At 40.9% G+C, this 27,728-nt stretch overlaps 1 protein-coding gene across 1 annotated transcript in view; it reads left to right on the plus strand.

Moving 5' to 3' along the window:
• LIN54 (lin-54 DREAM MuvB core complex component) overlaps positions 1–26,259 on the plus strand; it is a 62,742-nt gene extending 36,483 nt beyond the window's left edge. Inside the window, exons 4-14 of the mRNA XM_026653269.2 lie at positions 3,544–3,689; positions 3,811–3,969; positions 12,507–12,723; positions 14,361–14,434; positions 14,645–14,842; positions 16,445–16,536; positions 19,071–19,142; positions 21,469–21,571; positions 21,859–21,996; positions 22,192–22,394; positions 23,641–26,259. Of these exons, the coding sequence (XP_026509054.1) occupies positions 3,544–3,689; positions 3,811–3,969; positions 12,507–12,723; positions 14,361–14,434; positions 14,645–14,842; positions 16,445–16,536; positions 19,071–19,142; positions 21,469–21,571; positions 21,859–21,996; positions 22,192–22,394; positions 23,641–23,842 (1,604 nt within the window). The 3' untranslated portion in view covers positions 23,843–26,259. The remainder of the gene's footprint in view (positions 1–3,543; positions 3,690–3,810; positions 3,970–12,506; positions 12,724–14,360; positions 14,435–14,644; positions 14,843–16,444; positions 16,537–19,070; positions 19,143–21,468; positions 21,572–21,858; positions 21,997–22,191; positions 22,395–23,640) is intronic.
• The last annotated feature ends 1,469 nt before the right edge of the window (positions 26,260–27,728 follow it).

Raw genomic sequence — 27,728 nt, forward strand, 5'->3', positions numbered from 1 at the left:
TTAGTTAGGACCAGGACCATAGCAAGAAATGTACATGTAAGAACATGCCATTTTATAATTTCTGTTAAGTCTGTTTCCACTGCAGTTCTTGGCAGCTCGCGTATTGGAACAGAAACACAAAATGGACAATTAATTCAGTTTTTGGAATAGATTTGTATTTCAACTTCATTTTTCTTTTAAACCAATGTGCTAGAGAATCAGGACTTTTTTCTCTCAGTCCATGCAAGAAAAGCATCACTGGTAGGTGGAACTCCTTCTCTGAAAAGGGGAAAGGTGTTTTTAAAGATGTAAAAAGAACAGGAGTACTTGTGGCACCTTAGAGACTAACAAATTTATTTGAGCATAAGCTTTCGTGGGCTACAGCCCACTTCATCGGATGCATAGAATGGAACACACAGAAAGAAGATATTTATACATACAGAGAACATGAAAAGGTTGAAGTAGCCATACTAACTGTAAGAGGCCAATCAATTGAGATGAGCTATCATCAGCAGGAGAAAAAAAACTTTTGAAGTGATAATCGAGATGACCCATAGAAGGTGCGAGGATAACTTAACATGGGGAAATAGATTCAATTAGTGTAATGACCCAACCATTCCTAGTCTCTGTTTAAACCTAAGTTAATTGTATCTAATTTGCATATTAATTCAAGTTCAGCAGTCTCTCTTTGGAGTCTGTTTTTGAAGTTTTTTTGTTGCAAAATTGCCACCTTCAAGTCTGTCATTGAGTGGTTAGAGAGGTTGAAGTGTTCTCCCACTGGTTTTTGAATGTTATGATTCCTGATGTCAGATTTGTGTCCATTTATTCTTTTGCATAGAGATTGTCCGGTTTGGCCAATGTATATGGCAGAGGGGCATTGCTGGCACATGATGGCATATATTACGTTGGTAGATGTGCAGGTGAACGAGCCCCTGATGGCGTGGCTGATGTGATTAGGTCCTATGTTGGTGTCACTTGAATAGATATGTGGACAGAGATGGCATCGGGCATCGAAAGCTTATGCTCAAATAAATTTGTTAGTCTCTAAGGTGCCACAAGTACTCCTGTTCTTTTTGCGGATACAGACCAACACGGCTGCTACTCTGAAACCTTTTAAAGATGTGTTCACCAAGCTTGCCAGCTGAGAGAGTCTCTGGCCTTCACTCCCAGGGAGGGTGTGGCACGTGTGCTTGCTGATATTTTTAAGTTGACTGGGAGGATCTTACAACTTCTAGCTTTTAGTTTCCTAAAGTTTAAAGTAAATGTAAACAGTGAGCCTTCCAATTAGGAAGGAAGGAAAAACAAGAGTGGTGCTCAGGGGATAGACAGAGAAGGGGAAAGCTGTGATCTTCAGAAAAACAAACTGGAAACATTGAAAAGTATTGAAGGTGAGGTTTTTATATCATGTTTGTAAGAACATCATGCTTCTTCATTAGGGGCTATTAGTAACAATGGAATTGTATTTTTTTCATTGTACATTTTTACTAAACTTATAGATAGGATCATTTTTTAATCTTGTATATAGACTCCCTGCGGGAGGGGATTTTTCACTAAAATAATGCTGTTTCAGGGGGCTTGTGGAACTCTGTTGACATGTGTCTGTCATCTTATTGCTTAATTCTTTCTCTTGTCTTTGTCCCTTGCCTGTAGAGAAAATACTTCCATCTTAATCAAAAATGAGGGGAAAGTAACATGGCTTTTTAAATATTTGCTGCTCTTGTACATGGAAGATGTGAGCACAGGGGAGCAGTTGATCTCAGTAGTTCCCATTCCCGTTGGAGCACCCATTTGCAATAGGCTGGTGGACTGGCGTCACACCAATTTTCCCAGTATCATCGTTTCTTGCTCTGCATTCTGACTCCAATTGCCACCTTTTCACCATTTATTTCTATTTTAATTATTTTGTTTTATTTCATTTTTTGTTCTGTCTCTCACCAATTTCCCCCCACTGCCCCAGGGCTGTATTTAACTCCTATTGAAATGAATTAATGGGTGTGTTTCCATTGACTTCATTGGAAGGTAGATTGGGGCCACAACAGCCCAAAGCTACTCAGTGGGGGCATCCAGGGGTTGCTATGTCAGCCTGGGCTACCTGCTGGGAAGAAGAGAAGGTTGGGCTAGTGAGCTGCTCCTTGTACACATGTACACTGTTCCTAGGGGCTGCTGCAGGAGCAGGGTGAGAAGGCTTTTAAGGAGCCAGCTATCATAAGCACAGAGGCATGTGTAGATCTAGAGTGGTGCAGTTCTTCTCCTCCCCCCCCCCCCCCCCAGTTCTTATGCACCCCCGAGCTAGTGTGGTGCCTCCCTTTGGGAGACATTAATCACAGTCCTCCTATAGGGCCTGCAGAGGAGCTCATACTTTTTTTTTGGAGCTGTCAAAACGGGCCTATTAACTTTGGATTTTTTTTTTCTAAAAGCAATCTAAGAAAAATGGATTATGACCTAATGCAGGCTGCCAGTTTTGGGGCCTAAACTCCTTAATTATATCCCTCTTACGGTGAATGCAAATGAAAAAAAAAACCACTCTAGAATTAACAATTAGGTGGGATATTTGTATCCCTATTTTACGAAATATTTCTTACCAATATAAAGTCAGTCCCATATGAGCGTCAGCTCCTGCTTCCCACCGCATCTGCTCTGCTGCCATCCTTTGTGTCCTGTTGATATGGCAGCAGGGCTAAATCAGCAGTGCATTTGCCAGCATCAAGCTGTATGTGACCCTCCATGTTTTCTAATAGAAATAGAGATGAGATAGTGGTGCCACTTGTTTAAGCTTGTTACCTTTGCCTGTCATCTTGGAGCAGATGTTTATTCAGGTTGCACTTGATCTGGGGATAGCACATTTACATTGCTCAGTGACACATAAAATACAAGAAACAAATCCCGAAGGAACAAACTTACAACTAATGTTTACAGATAAACTAACAAAAACTCCCCTCACCATCCTAAAATAGCTCATTTCTGCTGATTGGCTTTTTAATCTTTCAGTGGGTTGTCTTGACTACTCAGAATCATCTTCTGAGTGTGCTGGTCTTCCTGAAAAATGGGAAAGTCTCTGGGTGTTTGCGCAGCAGGCATTTATCAAGAAGGCTGGGGCAGGGTAATAGTAAATCTCTTGCCAGAACTAACTATTTGTGTAGGGCACCATGATGTCAGAGTAGTGCAGAGAAGATTGAGCTAAAACTCAGCTCTGGGAGTAAGGAATAATCAGTGAAACATTGAAAATGTCAATGTAAATTTAACTTTTCAAGGTATTTTTAGACATGAGGTTTATTTGGAAAACTCCCGAAAGCAATGTGTTTGCTTCTAAGGCGGTTTTCCTCTGACTATTTCCTTGCCCATTAAACATGATCTAAATAACATTGGTGTCGCTCCCTATTAAACATGATCTAAATAATATGGTGTCGCTCCATTGATATCAAGGTAACTTTCCCTTTTGAGGTGGTGCCGAGGTGCATCGGCATTCTGTTAGCATCCATGATATGGAAATAAACCTTTTACTTGTAAGGCTGTCATAAACAAACTTACAAGTAATTAGGGTGACCTTGTGCCTCTTGTTTACAGGTAGGGTTCTTTCACAGACTGCTCCGGGAACGCCACCAAAGACCATAACCATCTCTGAGAGTGGAGTTATTGGGCCTTCTTTAGGTTCTACAACGCAACAGACACCGAATAAAATAGCTATCTCCCCGCTGAAGTCCCCTAATAAGGTAAAACATCTTGCCTTTTGCGTAAGCGTGGTGTATATGTGTGCAGTGCACTGAAGAAGCTCTAGTAGTGTGGAATTGTTTGCTGCAGAATGAATTTAACCAGCTTCTTCATTTTGCTCAGCAGCTGACAGTGGTGTCGGTGGCCTCGCAGCCTCCTAACTCCCCTCAGAAGACGGTTGGTGTTCCTCTGAATGTAGCCTTAGGACAGCAGATCCTCACAGTGCAGCAGTCAGCACCCTCTTCCCCTGGCAAGGCCATAGTCAACCATACAACTGCTCAGGTATATACTGGCTTTCCTTGTACTATACGGTTTTATCTTCCATGAGTCAGCTTCAATTTCCACTCTCTGTCTGAGAGCACTCGGCTGTCGCAGGGTGTTCTTGTTCATGGGAACTGCCAGACACCAGAAGCATCACCCTGTGGAGCAGGCAGTCTTACTACCCAAGAGCCAAAATGAATGCTATTAAATCTGAGATCACTAGGCATGCAGAGGGAAGCCAAGCAGTTAGACAATGACTTATCAAAGCTGGGGAATTGAATGGTCCATCAGCTGCTTTTTAAATAGGAGAAGAACAGAAGCTAAATCCATAAGTATGTAAAAAGGACTTTAAACTTGTTTTACTGGTTAGCTGTAGAAAGCCTCTCTCTCTTTTTGGTTTGACTGCATTAAATTTGCTTTAGGCTTTTTTCTTGCCTCTTAGAACTGCACATATGTGGCATTATTTTGTCTCATCAAAATGATAGAAACTGAAATATGGATAAATAAAAGTAAGAATGGTAGTTACTCAGAGGTGCTGCAAATCATTTTCTGCTCGGAGGCACTTACGTGGCACCTTCACTAGCTGCTTGGGTTTAAGGGAGAGTTCAGAATGTAGGGCTTGAATCTCAGAGGTTTTGCATACCTCCTGGGAGATTGGGGACACTCTGCTCTCCACAAATCAAACCCTAATCTGTAAGGCTGTACCATTTCTTCATACAGAATTGTTTCTTCTTTCAAACTGTGGTGTCTTCCACAAATACAGACGTCTTGGAGCAGGCCAATCCAGTGGCAGTGAACTCAGGGTTTTCAGGCTGTTGAATACAATGTGATAGCAAAGGCTGGTTTTGAAAACCCACCACTTCTTCCACAATTTGTTGTGAGTGGAAAAGGAGTAAAATCAGCTGAAGAAGGTGTAGAGTGAGCCCGTTTGAGCCTTTTGGGGAATGGAGGTTTTCCCTCATAACTTTGCAAACTGATTCAGTGCCTATTTCATATCTTCTCTGTTTAATTTTTCTTTTCTTTTACTTGGTACTAACACACTATCAAGTTGTCCCACTACAGGTCCTGATTGTACAGCTGCTTCGCACATGAACTCCTGTAGAAATCAATGGGAGTTCTGTGCCCAAAGAGCCTGCAGAATTGGGTCCATAGTGAGGATTAACTCATACCAAGTTTTAGGCTGTGTACTGCAGGAGCCCATAGCTTCAGTACACAGCACTTCTGCCCAAGATCAGTCATTTATCTCTGTAGATATTTGTTACTCTCATCATTGTGCTACTTGTGCTTTATTAGGCAGATGATATTATCTGGTTTGCATCTTCCTATTTTATTAAGGACTGGAAAGAAGCCCGGATTGTGGTTGAGTAAATTGAATTTTAGCAGCAGAATACCTTGATCAATTTGTGTAAGTAATAAGGGACAAGCACACACAAGTCAGGAAAGAGCTAAGGCTGCTACTCTGTTTTCACTGAGAACACTTGGTCCAAATACTGCAGGTCTCTCGTTTTGGCATATTCTAATCCCCAAGTACCTGGGAACAATGGACATGGAGCCTTGATCTCGAAGGCACTCATGAAACTAGTGCAAAAGCTGATTTAAAACTAGAACTGGAGTCTAACATCTAGTGAAATCAAACTCTTAACCTTTTTTGCTTCATCCAGCATCTGGTCGCATGCCCTTTTTAGGATGAACAAATATCTCACTCACAAAAGGAATCAGAGCTGAAAATAGAGAAAGTTGTCCACAGTTTGTGCTTGCAGAGTATGCTGTAGAAAAGAATCGAGTATCTCCCCAAACTGCCATACATTTGCCAGATGATACTCTGTTGTATTATATATGGTAAAATAAGGGATTTCCAAACAACATCTATTTGTTTGGTAGCTCCAAAAGCTAGAGATAATACAAGCTTCTGGTGCATAATAGAGACTTTATACTTCTGGACATCTGGAACTAACACTGTATAGCTCAGCTTGTCTATCTTGAGAGCTGGCTGTTGGCTTGTTGTGTGGTATAACAAGACGTCAACAACACCTCGGTTAGGTGGTTTCCTCTTCCTTTCATTTTTTCCCTTTTTCAATTTCATCTCAGACACGCCGTAATTATCCTTATAGTAAGAAGCACCATGCAGTGCTGAAGATTGACAGGAAGATGGGACAACACAACCCCAATAAACATTCTAGCTCAGCTTAAAAAAAATTGTTTCTTTTGGTGAAACAGCTATCTCTCAAGGTTGTCTCTACCATAATTTCAGAGTGGTAGTCGTGTTAGTCCGTATCAGCAAAAAGAACGGGGCACCTTAGAGACTAACAAATTTATTTAGGCATAAGCTTTCATGGGCTAAAACCCACTTCATCAGATGCATGCCACGAGTGACCAGTGTATCTGACCAGGTTAAAAAAGACAAGGTGGGTGAGAATGTCTTTTATTGGACTAGGTTCTGTTGGTGAAAGAGACAAGCTTTTGAGCTACACAAACTCTTCTTCAGGTCTGGGCAAGGTACTTAGAGTGTCACAGCTAAATACAAGATGAAACAGATTGTTTAAGTAGTTAACACACATTCTAAGAGATAATTCAAGGTGAAGTGGCCCGTAAACATCTCTGCAGTCATAGGACAAAAAAAGGGGGCTTAGAGGGTTACAAATCATTGTACATCTGTAACCCACTGACCCCCGCTTTTCCATCCTATGACTGCAGAGGTGTTAACTGGCCATTTCACCTTGAATACTCCCTTAAAATATGTTAACTACTTCTTTTTAGAGTATGTGCAACGTGCCTCCTCTGGCACATGACCAGGATTCATCACCGAATTTGGTCTGCTGGTTGGATCATTAGCTGCCCAGACCCAGGCCAGGTACTGACTTGGAGCACAACATGAATGCTGATCCATGCTCCCCTGTTAATTACTTATGCTAAACAAACTGTTCCACCTTGTATTTAGTTGTGACACGCTGAGTACCTTTTCTAATAAGAGCTCTGTGTAGCTTGAAAGCTTCTCTCTCTCATCAACAGAAATTGGTCCAGTAAAAGATATTACCTCAACCATCTAGTCTCGCTAATATCCTGGGACCAACATGGATACAACAGCACTGCAAACAGGTTAAGAAAGACAGTCTCTTCAGCGCAGCCTAGTGGCTATCTATTCCAATCGCATAGTACATCAGAGGAAAACCTAGTGTGGCAATGATTGCTTTGCCCAAGATGAACCAAAGTATCCACAAATAGCTATGGTTACGTACTTCTTCCAAATACCATGCCTAATAAAGCTTTTACGGAAGCATGAACTAAGAGCTCAAATCTTTCTCTTCAAGGACTCGTTGATGCTTTTTCTGTATTCTGTTCAGGAAGGACTGTGGTTTTCGTGTCAGACTAAGACATCTGTTTATAGACTGTCTTCCAAAGACTTCATTTCACACCATATGTTGATTGAATAGTGTAGGCGGGGGCTTTTTTATGTTGGAGGGATTGTTGTGGTCTGGCCACAACAGGATGCATGTTCTGGCATTGTCTTGTGGTTCACAATTCCCAGCAAAACTTATGTAGTGTGATATTAGGTATATTGGATGTCATGCTGGTTCTTTCTGGAGAGGGAACTTCCTTCAGATCTCATCAAGAGCCAAAATATTAACTTAGTCTTTTATCGCCGGGAAAAACCTTCTTACTGCAGGAAAACCAGCCTCTTCTGAAAATAGCCATGCAGCTGTGCAATGTAGAAAATGTGACTTCTAGGCACTTAAGGGAACATTTTTAGTTAGCTCTAAAGCAGAAGAAATGGGTTTCACATTAAGCGAAGCAGCACAGTTACATTTCCAAAGGGGTCTCCTGTTTGTATGTAAGAACTAAGTCTTCATTTTTGCTTCTCTTTGCTCTGAAAATAGCCTTTTCTTGTTGGTGTTTAAATTTGCCAGTAAGTCTGTGTTGCTAAAATACGAAATGGCAATATATACTGAACCTGATGACTTCCACCTCTGCTCAGTTACATTATTCATTTAATGGTAAACTTGGTTGCTGACTTGCAGAAAATTGTCTGCTTAGGAGCATTCCACATGAGGCCCTCACTGTATTTCAGCCTAGCAAACATTATGGGCTGCTTATTAAAAAGGACTAGTGTATGGCCATATGTTCTAATTGCCTGTATAAGTAGGGGCATTGCCAGCAGATCAAGGGACGTGATCATTCCCCTCTATTCGGCATTGGTGAGGTCTCATCTGGAGTACTGTGTCCAGTTTTGGGCCCCACACTACAAGAAGGATGTGGTAAAATTGGAAAGAGTCCAGCGGAGGGCAACAAAAATGATTAGGGGGCTGGAACACATGACTTATGAGGAGAGGCTGAGAGAACTGGGATTGTTTAGTCTCCAGAAGAGAAGAATGAGGGGGGATTTGATAGCTTCCTTCAACTACCTGAAAGGGGGTTCCAAAGAAGATGGATCTAGACTGTTCTCAGTGGTAGCAGATGACAGAACAAGGAGTAATGGTCTCAAGTTGCAGTGTGGGAGGTTGGATATTAGGAAAAACTTTTTCACTAGGAGGGTGGTGAAGCACTGGAATGGGTTACCTAGGGAGATGGTGGAATCTCCTTCCTTAGTGGTTTTTAATGTCAGGCTTGACAAAGCCCTGGCTGGGATGATTTAGTTAGGGATTGGTCCTGCTTTGAGCAGGGGGCTGGACTAGATGACCTCCTGAGGTCTCTTCCAACTCTGATATTCTATGATTCTATGCCTGACCTCAGAGTATTGATCTTCTGCAGTTGTGTCATTAGTAGCTGACCAGCAAGTGTTTTGCTTATGGAAACAAAATGGCTTGACTTTATTAAAGATCATATCATTAACTACATTGAATGTTATTCTGGAGTGGCAGTTGAACGCTAATGACTTTCTGTGAATGAGGTATTTGTATAATAAAATTCTAGGATTGTCGCTCTGTCTGTGTGTCACTTTGAAGCTTGGAAAGTCTGAGTCAGTGTGAGGTGATGGAAACAGGTATAAGCATGGCTTAGCGCTTTTTTTGTTAAAAATATCACTAGGTTCAGTCATCACTGGGATTTGCTGTCTGGTACTCTCCAGTTTTTAAGTTCCCAGCCATTGCTGGCTTTTTTAGACATGTGGCTTTGTCATTGACACCCATGCGATATCATGGGCTTTCAGGTACTAGTACATTTTGTAATGGCTAGTAAATTCACAAGTCTCTCATCCTTGCTCGTATAGATTCCTTTCACAACAGTAATAGGTTTGTTAATTTTATTTGTTAATAGTCTGTTAATTTTGTTGCAATTAACATGACATGAAATCACACTTTATTCAGCCATCTACTTGTCATCTCTTTCCAAGGTGTCTTGTAACTGTCCAGAAACATGTTGTATGCAGTGTTGTTGTAGCTGTGTGGGTCCCAGGATATTAGAGAGACAAGGTGGATCACGTAATATCTTTTAATGGACCAACTTCTGTTAGTCAGAGAGACGAGCTTTCCGCCTTGTATGTAAGCTTATGTGTTGAATACACTTGAGACTCTTTTGTGATTTCAGCTCTTAGCAATTTCAGCTCATAGTATAGTAGGGGAGCCCCAGTGCTGGTGCACCATTGGCCCAAAGTGAATTCAGCTCAGCAGCCTGTAACTAGACTCCTAATGGAATCAAAGTTAGCTCTGACATTCAACAGTGGAGAGAGGAGGTAGTGCAATTGGTGTTTCAAACCCTCAGCAGGGGGGCATACCATCAGGTACAAATACCTGTCCCCATCCTCTCTCCGCTGAGGGGCTCCTACGGTCAATTGGCAAAGGGTTCATTGTAATGTAACAGCAACTCCTATCAGACCTGAAAACTCACTACACCTAAAGCATTGCTGTCATGGCATTTATCTATAAAGAATGATGTGTAAGGTATCATATGAAAACAATGATATTAATGACCAATGTATTAAAAGTGAAATGTATGTATTAACACTATAGGAGAAATTATGGATACTTCCTGATATTATGCTTGAAGCTAAGTCTGTAACCAAAGAAAAAAACGTGTTTTCTTCCAGACAGGAGGGGAAGATAGTTATCTCCCCCGTCTCTGATGTAAATTAAGCAGGTTTAGCCCAAGACAATGGGGATTATATTTGCATACTGAGTCAATAGGAAAAGCAAATTAACTGAAGATCAACATAGACAGCATGACAGCATGGGGTCTGCACTCCCAAAGAACAAACAGCGGGGGAGAGAGACTTTTTCAGGAGGTATGCTTCGAAGGATACATTTCAAAGGTGAACTGGCCTATAAGAAGAGTGGAAAAAGACATGATGTTTATCCATTTGCTGAGGAAACCTCTTGTAGGGTGTAGGTGACTTGAAAATCTGGCTCCTGGTATAATTGAATACTAGCAAGCTCTCCAGGAAAAGTTTTAGGTGAGAGACTGTTTTAGATAAGATTAACTTGCTAAAGTTAAGTTCTCTTCTTGTAGAAGCATGTTATATTTTTTGTTTTATTTGTAACCACATCTGTTTCTATTAGCTTTGCTTAATATCACTTAATTCTCTGTTCTTTGTCAATAAACTTATTCTTGGTTTTACTTGTAAGTTCTTCTCAGTGTTGTAATACTAAAGGGTGAATTCTCAGGTGAGCTACTTGGTAATTTCTGTGAGCATCCAGTGACGGGCTGGATATTACAGAGAAATGCTCTTTCAGGAGGTTTGGGGACTAAGTGTTACGTGCTAGACAGAGTAAAAGTTGGCAGAGCTCTGGAGGAGATTGTTTGGTCAGCTAACAGGCAGGGAGGTGTCACCTAGTTTAGTTCCAACAAGTCTCTTTTGCTCAGGCAGTGGGGTAACAAGATCACCCATAGTTCTGGGCTCCCTGAGAAACTGTAGAATACCAGTGACGCAGCCTGGTCTTGACTGTTTTGTCTCTCCATTATGTGTATATTTGATAATATGAACTGTGGTTTAAGGGCTTAAATACACCCTAGATCTCATTCTCAGATCAAATCCTGCTCCCTTTTTAAACCTTTGTTTAATGAACTGTTGGTTATTGCTTGGATACAAGCAATCAATGGACCATAATTAAGTCACCTGAATGTTATAACTTTCAGGGTCTGATCCAAAGTTCATGGAAACAATGAAAGGCTTTCCACTGTCTTCCATGAGATTTGAATCAGGCCCTTTAAAGAACACACTTACATTTCATATAGTAGCGAAGTCGTTCTCTGACACTGGTCAGCCCTTAAAGGAGGAGAGGAAATTCTCTGCCCACATTGGTCTGTCTATGGAAACAGCACGTTAGCTATAGCTATGATTACAGATGATGTTGACTCTGAATTGCTCTTGATAATGAAGGTTACAGCACAAAAAGATTTTAAAAATACCCCAAGAAACAACTTTATCATAAAATCTATTGAGTGGGTTTATGCTTTCAGTGGAATATAAGTAGATCTGGACTTCGCTTCTGCTCAGCACTGTAGCTGGTGAAATTTGGAAGATGAAGAGGGAGTAGGCAGCTAGGCTGGAAAAGAAATTGAAATAGCCTATCTAGACAAGACAGTTTCATGGCATGAATCAAAATTTTGGCAGTAGGACTGAAGAGAAAAGAGTAGATTTTAGAAATGTTACAGAGGAAGAAGGAACAAGTTTTGTAAAAGCCTGGATGTGAGGAGAGAAGGAAAACAAGGGAGTCAAGGTTTGGCGCTTGAGAGATGGGGAGGATGGAAAAGTTGTTAGCAGTGATGGAGAAAGTCAGGTGAGCAGCAAATGTGTATATTTAAAATAAATACGTGCTCTCTACTCAGTGTGTCGGTTGGGAAAAGCCTGAAATAATGAAGTCTCACATGTTGTAAATGTTCTGCTATCCTCCACTGCGATTTCACATGCATGCTGCCTACCAAATTCCTTTCCTGCTTCCTCTCCCCTTTTTTAAATGCTTTTTGCTCTGGCTTCTGCTCGTGATTTCATGGATTTAAACTTGTTTACCATGTTCTCAGTACTTCCCATTACTTCCTTTTTGTCCTTAGCCAGCCCACACACTGTTGCCCACTGCTTCAAAGCCTCAAGGTTCACAGCCTCAGTTCCATTTCCAGCTGGAGGCTGCATGCTGACATGTAGGCTTCCTGTACTGAGCTGTGGAAGGGGATGCTCTAGGTACACAGAGCTGAGTAGTGGAGCGACAATGCGAGTGTGGGACACCCACTTCCACACAGACTGAAAAATCATAACATTGATTTTGTTTTTATTCACAGTAATTTGGGGAAAGCTCTTTCTCAAACTGTCTGCTATATAGTTTGTGTTCATTTGACATTGGCTCTTGATTGAGGGACAGTTGGTTTTGCTTTTATAGGTGATTCTGGTTATTTGGGAGTCTGGTATAATGGATTGAGAATGGGACTGAGCTCCCTTGGCCCTGCTACCGACTCCCTCTGTGGCCTGGGGACTTAACCTTGCTGTGCCTCAGGTTTTCAGTTGATAATAGTGACATGCTTCACAGGGGTTCTGGGCGGGTTAATGAATTGTTCACTAGCAAATTTAGGGATAGAAATGGTGACACCTCCGTACCACTGTCAGGTAACTTTGTGCTGCCTGTGTTGTTTAACAGGCTGTGAAGTCAGCAGTACAGACCATCACTGTGGGAGGAGTGAGTACATCTCAATTTAAGACCATAATTCCCTTGGCAACGGCCCCCAATGTTCAGCAGATTCAGGTACCTGGAAGCAAATTCCATTATGTCAGACTTGTTACGGCCACAACAGCCAACAGTTCAACCCAGTCAGCCAGTCAGAATCCTAGTACCAACACACAGCCTCTTCAGCAAGGTCAGTGGTGTCCATTCATACCCTATTTTATTTGTCTAATTTAGGTTTATTAAGCACTAACAAATATAACACCCCCCCCCCACACACACACACACACAGGGTAAATATACTGTCAAATGATATAAATCTGTGGCCCTGGCCAGCTGTGCTAGTTTTGTACCAGGCCCCTGGCTTTGAAAGGCTCTGTATCCCATTACCAACTCCAGGATGCGTTTGGAAATGCTCTGATGTTGAACTCCTCATTCCCTAGAGACTGGCTCCTGGGGTGCCTGATACGCTGTTGTTCCCAGGGAAGAATGTCAGCCACTCATCTGCTTGTTGGATGATTGTTGCAAGTCTGATACCCTGTCCCTGCCTCAGTATGCCCAAAAGTGAAATCTGGGCAGTGCCATACATGCCTCACTGGGATGTTGTGAGGATTAATTAATGTTTGCCCAGCCTGTTGAGATCCTTTGATAGACAGTGATTTAGAACTGCAAAGTACCCCTTGTTTTTACCATGCATTTTCTGGTATGGACAGTAGCAACCAGAAGATTTCATGCCTGTTCTCCCCTTTGCATATTTACATACCACTCCCATTAATGTCAAGAGGAGCTCTGCACACAGACTGATGAGAAGTGTTGGTCTTAAATGTATGCAGTTTGCTAGGTGGCAGTACTGAATATTTAGTAAATATGTTATGTTGGCATAAATTAAAGGGCAAGGGGAATGAGTTGGTGAGCAAAATTAGGGGAGAAAAGGCTGCCTAGAGAGTCTTGTTTAAGGGGGAAATGTAAGATCCAATTTGACCCTAAATTTAGGTTTTGTGAAAACAAACTTTGACCAAACTTTAAGACAATTGTTTTGAACAGTTGCCATACATTTATTTTGAATTGGTCCTTTGGAACTGTTCCCATGTATTGTATAAATTCCAATAGAAAATAAAGTCCTGTAATGTTTTAGTGCAGACATTGCCGCATAGTGCTAATACTATGGTAAACGGAAAGTGAAATAGATTAGAGTGAAACTGTTAGGTTTTGCATTTCTTTCTTTCCACTTGGACAACCAGCATAAATAGTGAAGAGTTAATCCAGTTTTAAAAATCTTTTTTTCCTTACAGTAACACTGGTTTTAAAAAAAAGTTAAGTTTTTTTGATCTCCCAGGGCCTGATCCTGCAAACACACACTTGTCTTTATGCGCTGAGTAACCATCATTCATTGGTGCTTCTCACGTGTGTCAGTGCTTGACTGGGGCCTAAGTGAGAGAGATCTAGAGAATCAGCTGGGAATTGCTTGCAGTACTATGTTTCCTGCAAATAACAGGTTTAGCTCTGTTTTCAAAGAGCTACTGGGGGGAAAAACTGTAATAAAATAATCACTTTATAAATTAAGTCCACTCTCAGTGCACAAGTTAAAAGGTAAAAACAAATAGAACAACAGTAAATAAACTAAAATAAACAGGATAGAACCCAAATAAAATGTTACAAGCATAACCAAAATACATTTTAAAAAGGCAATAAACCCCACCATCTTACACACACAAGTAACTGTTTATTCTGTGTATGTGAAAGTGATAAATTGCTTCAGGATTAAATTCTAGAGACTCTTTATAAATGTGCACATATAGTGTGACACGGGATATTTTTTTTTTTAACCAGGTAAGCCAGTGGTGGTGAATGCAACTCCAGTGCGGATGTCTGTCCCAATAGTACCAGCTCAGACTGTCAAACAGGTGAGTTCAACATGAAATCCATATTGTCTCATTTCATCTGGCAAACAGATGTCAAAATTCTGACTCTGGGGGTAAAATATGATGATTTACATTGTTCTGCACAGATTCTTGTCTTCAGAATGACTTTTTAGAAAAATGTACAGTGTAGTTTTCTGCAGCGGATAAAAAACGATATGTTGACAATGTCATAAAGATTTCTTCTCTTTCCAGGTGGTGCCCAAACCAATCAACCCAACTTCACAGATAGTTACTACTAGTCAGCCACAACAGAGACTTATTATGCCAGCTACTCCACTGCCACAGATACAGCCAAACCTCACTAACCTCCCGCCGGGCACTGTGCTGGCGCCAGCACCTGGCACAGGAAACGTAGGCTATGCAGTTCTTCCAGCTCAATACGTCACTCAGGTATGGTGTTAGCACAGGGCAAAATGATGAACTTACAGAAATAATTGTAGAAGGCATCCTACATTCGTGTTAATGTTTTTGATCCCTTCCTTCAGTTTAGGGCTTTGGCTTGTCCTTTGCCAAAATGTGGTCAAGAATCAGAATGAAAAGAAATGGGAATTAAATCCACGATTTAAGATTGAAAAGGGATGTACAGGGATTTTTGTTGGCATGCTGTGTATACTTGGTAGAGACCTCGTTGTACAGTTCTTCCTGTAGTGGCCTGCCTTATGTAGGTAAAAAAGATCTGGAACAACACAGTATTAGATGAATGGCAGGAGGGAAATGACACAACAAGATCTTTGTCCTTGGTACAAAGAAGCAGTGGAAGAAAGACAATAGGCCAGATTTTCTGAAGTGGCCAGCACTCACAGTTGGGGCCAGATTTTTTAAAAGAGCTCTTCCTATTTTTTGGCATCTGAATGAAGTGGCCAGATTTTCAGAAGTGCTCAGCACCCAAATAGCTCATATTGTTCTCAGAGGGAACTGCTGGCAGCCGAGCACTTGGGAAAATGTGGCCACTTCATCTAGATGCCTAAAAGGGAGCTGTTAAAGGCTGAGCTCTCTTGAAAATCTGGCTCAGTGTAGAAAAATAAATGTACACTGAGAAAGCAATGAGTAAAAAAATACAAAGCCGAGCCACCTGCGGGGGATTCTGATGAGCGATGCGTGAGGAATGCTCCTGTAGTGTGTGCTTCCTAGGAGAAGGTCCTGGGTGCCGAGGTCTTGCTACTCATATTTCTTGCACCTAACTCATCGTGGCATGAAACAAGAAGGTATGCAGGTAAACACTTAACAGTACCACAGTCAAAGGGAGTGCAAATCAGCCCTGGTTTCTTATTTTTGTTAAAGTTGATTCTGAATGGATTATGACCTTGCAGGTTACTTCAGTGACTCGTGTGACTTTGCTCTGATTCATCCCTTGTAGCACAGGTGCAGTGATCAGGCACCAAGATCCACTCTGTAAAGAAAAGGAGTACTTGTGGCACCTTAGAGACTAACAAATTTATTAGAGCATAAAGAGCATAAAGCTTATGCTCTAATAAATTTGTTAGTCTCTAAGGTGCCACAAGTACTCCTGTTCTTTTTGCAGATACAGACTAACACGGCTGCTACTTTGAAATCTATAAAGAAAGAAAAGGGATCTGATTAAAGGGGTGAGAACCGTTTGTAACTCCAAGTTTTCACCTGGTGGGTGCAGGCATTCCTGTAGATAGCTGATATACAAGCTATTGATAAAGCATTTTAGCATCCGTCTGACTGAAAGTTATTACGTAATGTAAGTAGCTTAAAAATAATGCAGTCCAAAGGTTCTAAGATAAAATGGACAAAAACATAATGTAAAATAGACCAGGACATTTCTGCTGAATACAGAGTAACCCTTAGACTGCTTAGGTCTTGTGAGTTTGTGAAACTTTCAAACCATTCATAAACATGGATTAGGAGATTACATGATGCATACAGCAGTTTCAGAAATGCTTACTAAAAACTGTGTACTACAAAGCCTGTTGTATAAAATTGTAAAAGCTACAGAACATACATTTATACTTTGTGTTTTGTTAGCTACAGCAGTCATCATACGTATCTATAGCAAGCAACACTGGTTTTACTGGGACATCTAATATCCAGACCCAAGCAAGGCTTCCGTTCAATGGGTGAGTATTTTGAAAATACTTTTAAAAGCTTGCCACAACATCTCCCCCAAAGATGGTGAGGTGATGTATTTAATTGGGACAGACTATCCTTGTTTGAAGAGTTTTTTAGGAAAATTTAGCACGGTGGGGTGGGGAGGCTGCGGCCTGTGCTGTTCTTGTTCTGTGGCTAAATAAAGAACATCTGTTTCTCTGGCTGTCAATCCAGCGCCTTTTACCATCACTAAATTCGGTCGAAGTCAAATCTTAGTTTTTTTTTCCCAATCCCATAGTAGGAGTTTGAACAGAGAGCTTGGCCCATGGTTATTTATTGTATGTATTGGCAGTAGCACATAGGAGCCCTGGTCATGGACTTGAAGTTGATTGGAGCAGCTGGGTGCTTAGCACTTGTGAAAACCCAGCCATTTATGTAGATGCCTGAATATGATTTGGGAACCGAACTTCAGCTCCTCCCTCCCCCCCTCCCTTTTTTTTTTAAATCTTGGCTTAGTTCCAAGGTAACACATTGAAAGTGGAAACTTTTCAAATTGATATGCCTCCCCCTCCTCCCACGCAGGCTTAGAAATTCTACCCCGTTCTGCTGAGCCTGCCTTTTTCTGGAAGTCTTACATTGAAAAGTGTTTGCTGTGATTTAAATAGTACAAAACAAACAAACAAAATTGTCTGAACTAATCCTGAACCCCTGCCTGACCACCACCCCCCCCCTTCAATAAATGCTTTGTTTTCAGCTTCTGGGGGTATGTCAGGATCAAAGTGTGACGTTGTGCAGTCTATACGGTTTTATAAAAATATGCTAATGAGTGAATATAATGTAACTGGAATATGCTTCATGCAAAAGGTCTCTTGTAAGGTATCATTACAAAGCTTATAATCTAACTGAGTGTAGTCATCCTATTTGTATAAATGTACCACTCTTGTATCTGGGACTAGAAATATGAAATATAACTCTGAGGGCCTATTGTAATTAGGCAAAGTGTGGGCCATTAATGGTGGTTTGGAATCTTAATGGCTCCCATCAACCAGGACAATTGACTGGGGCTCTGTTTGCAGGGAGGCCTTCCTGTGAGTCAGGCTGGGAGGAATGAAGGCTTGGGGTCTTACAGTGATATGTGATCATGTCACATGAACTGGAAACCATCTTTAACCTGGTGCTTTTCCAGTGAGGGGGGGTGGGAACCCAGAGAGAGACAAAGGATTCCCGCCTTATGCAAAAGATATATAAAGGGGTGGAACAGAACAAAGGCCGAGAGCCATCATGAAGAATCCCCTAGCTACCACCTGAGCTGGAACAAGAGCTGTACCAGGGGAAAGGATTGTGCCCAGGTCTGGAAGGTGTCCAGTCTGAGGAAAAAACTTACTGAAGCATCTCTGAGGGTGAGATTATCAGCATTCAGTTTGATTAGACATAGATTTGCACATTTTACTTTATTTTGCTTGCTGTCTGTTACTACTTGGAACCACTTAAATCCTACTTTCTGTATTTAATAAAATCACTTTTTACTTATTAATTAACTCAGAGTATGTATTAATACCTGGGGGAGCAAACAACTGTGCTTATCTCTCTATCAGTGTTATAGAGGGCGAACAATTTATGAGTTTACCCTGCATAAGCTTTATACAGGGTAAAACGGGTTTATTTGGGTTTAGACCCCATTGGGAGTCGGGCATCTGAGTGCTAAAGACAAGCACACTTCTGTGAGCTGTTTTCAGGTAAACCTGCAGCTTTGGGGCAAGTAATTCAGACCCTGGGTCTTTGTTGGAGCAGACGGGAGTGTCTGGCTCAGCAAGACAGGGTGCTGGAGTCCTGAGCTGGCAGGGAAAACAGGAGCAGAGGTAGTCTTGGCACATCAGATGGCAGCTCCCAGGGGGTTTCTGTGATCCAACCCGTCACACAAAGGGTCACCACATATGGTCAGAATATAGCTGGCCAGATATGACCATTGAAAAATCCTAGCTTTCAGTGGTTGTTAAGGCTGATCTCTGACACAGAATGCTCTTTATGTTAAACTAAATGGCAGGGTTCATATGCTGCTTGCCCCTTGCTCAGGTCTCTGTCTGCTTGCCTAGGACAGTCACTTTGTCATTTCATTATCATTTTTAATTCACACATAACTCGGATGAAGGGAGAGGCATAGTCTGGATTTATTTCTTCTCTATGGTACTGGATTCGGTTAGATTCATAACAACATCACAAAAACCTGCTCCAGGTGTAGATACAGTCACCATGGAGCGTGGTCTTCACTCAGGGGAATGGCTGCAGCACGCTCAGTTGCACTTTCCTCTCATGTGGTCCACTCCTAGCCTTGTCTCCTTTCTTTCTCTTCTTTAAGCATAGCGTGCAGCCAGGGTCATGGCAATCACTTACCTCTTCCTTGATTTTTTTACCTACTAATTGTATTTTGTAATCCGTGACATAGACCTTTTAAAGCTCACATTGTAGGAGAAAAATCTAGTTTGGCTTATGGGATTTCAGTGGATCAACATTCTGAACTTAAAAAAGAGAGAGAGAAGCCAATAATAAAATGGTTCTTTTCCAGAATTATGCCATCCGAACCTGCAAACCGCCCCAGGAAGCCATGCAATTGTACAAAATCGCTGTGTTTGAAATTGTAAGTGTATTTGGTTTTAAGTATTTTCTCTTTAACAAATATTTTAGTATATTGCCAAAATTAAATAGAAATATTAAAGTAACTCTAAAGTGAGTTCTGTATATAAAAAGGATTCCAATGTAAGGCTCTCAATCCATCCACAAATCATCCTGCTATAAGTGCATATGATACTTAATGAGACACTTTAGGCTGTGTCTACCCTAGCAATGTTCTAAGTTTCTGAACCTTGTGGTTTCACTGGTGATAGTATCATGGGAATGCTGGGGTAGATTGCCCATTGGCATTTCAACTGGATGACAGAGGTACCAGTGGTCACCTGAACCCTGCCTGCATGATGGCTCCTACTGTTGCTACCACCACTGGAGTTGCATCCGTGTTTCCATCCGTGGGAGATTAAGTACAGTAGTCTGGTAGACAAAGCCTTAAAATGTCTTTCCAATGGAACTGTGAGGTTACTTACATCCTGTGAGATGTCTCAGGGTCAGAAGGGACCATTGTGATCATCTAGTCTGATCTCCTGTATATTGCAGGCCACAGAACCTCACCCACCCACTCCTGTAATAGACTCCTAACCTCTGGCTGATTTACTGAAGTCCTCAAACCATGGTTCAAAGACTTCAAGTTGCAGAGAATTCACCATTTACACTAGCTTAAACCTGCAAGTGACCCATGCTTCATGCCGCAAAGAAAGGTGAAAACCCCCAGGGCCTCTGCCAATTGGACCTGGGGGGAAATTCCTTTCTGACCCCAAATATGGCGATCAGTTAGACCCTGAGCATGTGGGCAAGGCCCACCAGCCAGACACCTGGGAAAGAATTCTCTGTGGTAACTCCGAGCCCTCCCCGTCTAGTGTCCCATCTCCTGCCATTCCACTCCAATGCCTGCATCAGTATCTGGTGTGATTATGTGAGGTCGTTCAGGTGGGATGATGCCACACCTTTCCACATAGTACAACATCAGGAGGAGGTAATGAAATTATTTTGTGGCTCCCTAATTCTTGGATGACGAAGAAGGCATTCAGAGTGGTTGTGCTACTGTTAGAGAAGCTGATATAACAGCCATCTGAGTTCAAGTTAGGAAATCTGTCTGGCACCTGCCAATTTTAGGTTCTTTTTAATGTAATGCATGTCATGTTCATAATGTGGGCGTGCACATACTTTTGAGCTTAGAAATTTTTCATCACAGTAGAACAGAACTAATCATGTATGTTTAGTTTTCCTTCAGACATCTCACAGCCTGCATGATTGTTATTTATAGAGAGCCAAATGTGTGCCAGACATGAGGTTTCCTCCTGGATATCAGCTTTCTGATTCCCAAATGTTCTGTGAAATCTAAAGGGGAGAAAAGATGCTGATGCTGATATACTTTGCATTTATATAACACTGTACAGAAATTAACTCCAGGCTGTACCTGGAGCGTGATTTGCTCCAGGTACAGCCATCTGTGCCCAGGGGTGTAATCCACTAATGTAAACTGCCATTTGCTCCAGGGGAACTTTCCCCTGTTTGCATATGGGGTAGTCCTCACAATACACCTGTGAGGCAGGTTAGGCACCTAATTCCCACAGGTTTCAATGTGTTTATCAGTGAATTTCAAATACCTTTGAAAATCTGACCCTTACTCTCTCTGTGCCTCAGATCCCCATTTTAAGACCGGGGTGTGTGGGGGGAAATATAGCACCTTCCCTACCTCACAGGGGTGCTGTAAAGTTTGTGAGGTGCTGAGACATTATGGTAACGGAGTTCACAGAAGTACCTAAGATACACAGCTATCCAATCAGCTCCTCCCTTAAGCACCTTTGTGATTTCTTCCTCCCACCACAGTGCGTAGGAAAAATCCCTGATCTAATCCATACAGCCATATTCCTTCAAATCCCTTCTTTAGACTCGCCTCTGCTGCGAAGCCTGCAATACCCTGGGAATTGCTCGTGACTAGTCAGATGATGAGCTGTGCCTGCCTCTCTTCCTTCCTTTTCCTACTCCCTGACTCTTACCCCCGCCTCCATTCCTCACCCTACCCCAATAAAAGAATTAACAAGCACAAAACCAACGAAACTTGCCACTACCAAAGCGGTGCCGATCCTGGGCCACGTTACTTGTAGATTATACCCCTGTCACTTACCTTACTTTGGGGTCTTATGCTGTATGCCCTCCGAGCCAGAAATTGTCTCATTCATGTCTATACAATACTTGGTCCAATGGGGTCCCAATCCCAAGTGGGGCTTTTAGGAGTTACTATCATAGAAATGTTTCCTGTGGCTACTACCACAGCTAGTGTGATGCCTGCATACCATGTTTGTAAATCCCGTCTGGGTCTCCTATTTCAGGTATTGTGATTGTTTTGCAAATGGTGAATTCTGCAATAACTGCAACTGTACCAATTGTTATAACAACCTGGACCATGAAAATGATAGGCAAAAAGCAATAAAGGTAAGGGGTTTTTTTTGTTTCTCTCCTTTAAAGTTCGCAAAACAGAAAAGCATGTCACAATGTATCTATTTTCAGCATACTCAAGGCTGCTATTGAAACTGGACAATTTGCTTCTTGTTTTACATCTCTGTAGCTGGGATGAAAGTAGCCACCTTTTCCTGTTGGGTTGGGAGGAGAATGTGATTTACTTACTCCAGCACAATCTTGGGTTTGTCCTTACTGCACTGGTCCTCTAGATCTTGCTCCCTGCAAGAACTGTGACACACCTTTTGGATCTGCATTGATAGGCCTGCCTTGATAGAAACCCTGAAGCCTTCAAGCCCAAAATAGGGAAAGGAAAGGAAGGGGAATCAGACCGACGGCACAGCAAAGGCTGCAACTGCAAACGATCGGGATGTCTCAAAAACTATTGTGAATGCTATGAGGTAAGATGGGTTTCTTGTCTTGAAGAAATACATTGGCTTTTTCTCCTTTCTAAATGTCACTCTTGCCCATTGCACTGTCCGTAATTAAAACTTGTAACTATGTATAATTTCTCCAGTGCATACTAAGTTTATGAGCCAGCAATGGAGAATAAAATAATATTTTAGGCCACTCACCCTTTCTTTTGTTCCTTTTAGGCAAAAATCATGTGTTCCTCAATATGTAAATGTATTGGCTGTAAAAACTTTGAAGAAAGCCCAGAACGAAAGACTCTGATGCACTTAGCAGATGCAGCAGAAGTAAGAGTCCAGCAACAGACAGCTGCAAAGACAAAGTTATCCTCACAAATCTCAGACCTGTTAACGAGGCCAACCCCAGCACTGACTAGTGGAGGGGGGAAGTAAGTTAACACATTCCATCCTCTTGACTTGGCTTTAACACTGTTTTAATGATTCAGGTGTCTTGCTGCTCTGCTGGGGTGGATTTTAGCAAGTTAAGATTACTTCAGTCTTTGACATTTGTATTCATGCTTTAGGTTTTGGTGGCTAATGTTATTTAATATTTGTATTACCATAGCACTCAGGAGCCTTCAATCAGACTCGGGGCCCTTTTGAGCTACGTGCTATACAAATGCATATTACTCTCTGTCCCGAGGAACAGTGAAACCTTTCTGGAATATATCAGCCGCCTAAATTTGCAGTTGAGCTAATTTCATAGTTAATTGTCTCATCCCCTGAATGCATCTAAGTGCTGTTGGTTGAAAAGATGGCTGCTGCTTAAACTATTAAAATACATCCCTTACAGAGAAGAGAATTTATATAACAAGTTTGTCAGTCAAGATATACTGGATCATTATGACATTGAAATGAGTGCAAGTAAAATAAAATTTGCAAAAAACAATTACAAGATACTATATACCTATATCTGTGGTATAGAAAAACTGTTTTGTGTTACGTTGTAGCATTTGAGAAATACTAATGAAAAACCTGTACCAAAATGTATACAGAGAAGGAGACAGTTAAATTTACATGTGTAAGCTTGAATTTGCCACACTTCAGTGTGTCTAACCATGTAACCTTAACATTCTTTTAATGCAGATTTTAGCATCAATACAGGTGGAATCCTAATGTTAAATATGTTAATTCTCAGTTTTCCTACAGCAAAAAATTATATGGAAAATTATGCATTCTCTATCTGTCTTCATGGCATTCTGCAGTCTGTCTCAAAATGTACAGAGATGGAAGCAGCCACAAAACTTTCAGCGTTGCCTCTAAGCTTAGCTGTAAGGCTTGTTCAGTATTTTCAGTTTGGGGCAGCCTCAGATGTACCCCAGAAACTGTGGAGCAGATTCATCCTGGTCAGATCAGCCCTGATTGAAAACTTTGAATGTGCTCTAACTCTGTTTGAAAGGGCATAATCCTAAAGTTAATTAATTGGATTCATGGACCGTAGTACAGGGAAAATGGAGAGGTAAGCAAAATTTTCCTTGTTTGACAACATGTCCAAGTATATATGAGTATTGCTATAGGGACTGTCTAGAAGGCTTCCTTCAGCTTCTGACTTCAGTGCTTCAGAGAGAGTTTTGTAGATAGTGCATGTGGTGTAGCTTACTGATGACAACAGTTAAGTTTTTATTTCCATTTCAGATTGCCATTTACCTTTGTAACCAAGGAGGTGGCTGATGCGACTTGTGACTGCCTGCTTGCGCAGGCCGAGCAGGCTGAAAAGATGGGCAAGTCAAAAGCAGCAGCGGAGCGCATGATCCTGGAGGAATTTGGACGTTGTTTGATGAGAGTCATTAACTCAGCAGGAAAGTCCAAAAGTGACTCCTGTGCCATGAACTGCTGACTCTTGCATAGGAGCCATGGTAAATTGGACTGAACATGACACTTAAGGCACAGGGACACTTTGGTTCACAGCAGAGGATTTAATACTATTTTATTGTTAATTTGGTGCTTGTTTTAAATTGACCTGCATAATGTTGAAACAAGAAAATCTTTTATAATTAGGAGTAGATTCTTTTAAATTTTAGCTAAATTCTCTTCTACTTATGACGATGCCTAAAGGTGAATTTTTCTTCCTGTTGTACAGCTTTTAACTTTCTTGGGTTTGGTAAGAATTAGATGTTTTCTTCCTCCCCCTTTCTCTAAGAAAATTGTCCAGAGAGTCTTTATAAATTATTATTATAATATATATTATTTACAGTGTATAGAGTTGCATCACTTTGTTCATATGGAAGAATCAGACACTGGCAGAAAATATTTTTGGCAGTAGACCAAGAAAACAGTATATCTGTGGAGGAATTAATTCTGAAAGGACATGTATAGAAATGAGCATCTTCACAATACTGACAATACCAAATCAGATAAAAGAACATCACTCTACAACCCTGGAAGGCAACGGATCAGTGTTAAAGAACCGATTCAGCAAGGTCCTTAAGCACAAATCATGTTCAGCACGTGGGCCGTTGACTTCTTGGGACAGCTTACACGTTTAGCATCGCATATGTTCTTAAAAACCTTGCTGAATCTGGGCCTCAGGGCACAACTTTTAAAATGGAAAGTATTTACATTTTTCTTTAAATGATGACAGAAATTTAATTACCGGCTTGCTGAATAGTCTAAAATGGAAGTTGAAGGACGGATGATGGGCCAAAAATTCAGAAAGAATTAAAAGCAATGCTGTAAAAGCAAGTTTCCATCCAACTTTTATCATTAGATAAACATCAAGCAGGGAGATGCTGTTGTGCATCTAGGGCTCAATCCTGCAAGGTCCTGAGCATTCTCACTTCTCATTGAAGCCAGAGAGCGTTTGCAGTCCTTAGTACCTCATAGGATAGAGCCCTTAAACTGGCAGAAAATGAGATTATTGTTGTGTACATTTACACAGAAACTGAGATTACTGGGTGTGAGGGAACCAACCCTTGTGTTTTCCTGTTAGCACAGTTTTCATGTGAGATGGATTCCAAACTAGCTGCATCCAAGTTAATCAGAGAAGATGTGTGAAGATCAGACTCCCTGTACAGCTGTGGACCTTTTTGATATCACTTTTTTAATCTTTGGGACTCATTTGGCTTATTTTTTTTAAAAGTGTTATTTAGGATTGCAGTTTGAGCCATGACATGCAAGTACACTGGTACGGATTAAAGGTCACCATCAAAAACAGATACACCTGACCTTTTTTTGTGTGGGGAACAGGGAAGGAATCAAATCAGGTCAAATACAGTTGTGCATAGAAGACACTTAAGGATGGGAACTTTTTCTAGTATTTACTACAAACAGTCCCAAATCACATTTTTGGTAGTGTAGCTCTAAATTTAATGAAAGGAAATAACCATGTTTAAATTCACAGGCATTTATTTAGTTAGATATCTTAATCCTCTCTGTAATTATCAGAACAAGACTGATACTTTTATTTTCCAAAAGGGATTTTATATTCTCGCCATGTGTAACTGTGTGTATATATTCTTTAACATATGTTTGTGTATATGTAGCAAATACACATACACACACCTGCGAAAAGGGAATCCACCATTCATTAAAAAGTTTTTTTTTTTAATAATTAGGATCTAGATTTCTAAAATGTCAGTGCGATAACTTTAAATGTAGATAGTTCAGCCATTCATCTTACTTTTTAGTGACTCAATATAGTATGTCCAGTAAGATTTGTATAAATGTAAATTAGTGTAAGTGGATAAAGTAAGACCTAATCAAGTTATTTTTCAAACAGATTGCAATACACCTTCTTTTGTCTAGAACTAAATCCATGTTAATTTTGTATATATTCTGTGTCCTATTCTAAATTGCACCTTTTGTGATGTGTATTTATATACAGTGTGGAGAAAATGTTTGTGAAACTTTGGATTACAGTTGTAGATGATGTATGATGGCATTGCTTGTAAAGATTTTGAAGGTGCAATCAAATACTCTTAGTTCTACTTGTTTTGAACAAGCTTTCTGAAACATTGAGCTTGTTTCCAAACACCCCCCTCTCTGCCCCCGCTTAGTATGTACTAAATCATTTTTGTACTTCCTTAGCCATTTGCAACAAACTGCTGAACAAGATTTACAGTCAAGTTCATCCAGTTATTTTAAACAGATCTGGGGTGGGGTCAAAGGTTCATTTTCTAGTTCTGTTTACACCTGAAAGTAGAAAGATTAAATTTATATTTACTAGACCAATTCAAAAAATACACTTTTCTATATTGTAAAAAGTCAGCTAAATCACAAAGAAAAATAAACATTTATACTATTCTGTAAACATGATTTTTGCACTCTGTTCCTTTAGAGCTGGCAAGAACATTAACGGTTTTATTAAAGTAGCTGATGTATTAATTAGGGGCCAGGTTGTCACCAAAGTTGCATTCACTAAGGCCCCAAATCAGCAAAGCACTTCCTTGTCATTAAGCATGTGATTAAATACCATTGACTTCAATAGGACTGGAGCACATTCTCAAAGCATGTATGTGCTTATATGCTTTTCTGAATAGGGATGCACTTAAGTATGTGCTTAAGTACTTTGAAATGGGGCCAAAATATATACATGCACAACCAGGTAATTGGGCCCAAAGGGGTATTTTTGTATTTAGTTACCTCTCCTGCATGAGCAAATTCAGGTTCTACCCCTGTGGAGAGTGAACAAACATAGCCCTTGATCCAACAAACATATCCATATGGATGGACCCTCATGCCCTGTCAGGATCCCATTGAAGTTAGCGGGACTCCATACAAGTACAAGAGTCTCTCCATGCAGAATCAAGGGTAAAATGTTCAGAGACAACTTTGGCCACAGCCTTTGAAAATTTGGCCCTAGGCATTTTATTGGTTTAATTAAAAAAAAAAAACGTTATTGAGGAGCAGGTTTCTAACTATATCCTGTAAGGGTTAGGGTACTTAACTGCATAAAAACGGTGAGTTTTAAAGACAAAACTGCTTTCTTCTACAAAATAAAACTATTTTTATTTTTGGATTCTTTAAGTTCCCCTGGCTCTTTCCTCTTGAGCTATTTTTTTATTATTATTATTTATTTAGTGTGAAATCAGTGCTCATGGAAGTGAAGAATTAATCCTCCTGGCTAGAGCTAACAAGGTACAGTGCTCCAAAGCTGCTGCCCCTCTCTTCCCCCACACTCAGCCCTACTGATGCATCTCAGTCATGGCCTGCAATAAGTAGTAGTAGTACATGTCTGCTATTCCAGTCCTGAGCAGACAGTCAAACATACTAAATTGTGCAATGAATGCGTTACGGACAGTTGATCATTCCGGATTAGAATGAGGCCACTAAACCTGATTCCAGAACCAGCTCAAGTGCCGTGATGGTGGTCTGGGAGAGACTGCAGTGTGCTAGATGCTTTACAAACAAAAGAAGATTACAGTCTACGACAAAGGGCAGGGAAAAGATGCAGCATATAAATAAATTGCCCTTTCAGAATATTTATTAAATAACTAGCTGCTTTTGCTCCCTCTTTCTTGCCATTTCCCATTTAAGGCTCTGACTTTTATAGCCTTCTTCCAAAAGTCATGATTATATGTCTGGCTGTTCTCTCTCATGTCCGCTGATATATGGTCTATATACGAGTCTTTGGCCTCCCACTTGGTCATCTTCTATCCATGAGGATTGCAAGGGCCATTCTACCAGTATAACTCTCACGTCTCCATTGGACATCCATATCAACTTAGCCTAGCCTCCCGCAACTTGTCTTCAATTGAGGCAACCTGCATTAGGCCCCTCACAAC

Source organism: Terrapene carolina, unplaced genomic scaffold, assembly GCF_002925995.2.
Source record: "Terrapene carolina triunguis isolate 2854851 unplaced genomic scaffold, T_m_triunguis-2.0 Scaffold136, whole genome shotgun sequence".
Taxonomy (NCBI): domain Eukaryota; kingdom Metazoa; phylum Chordata; order Testudines; family Emydidae; genus Terrapene; species Terrapene triunguis.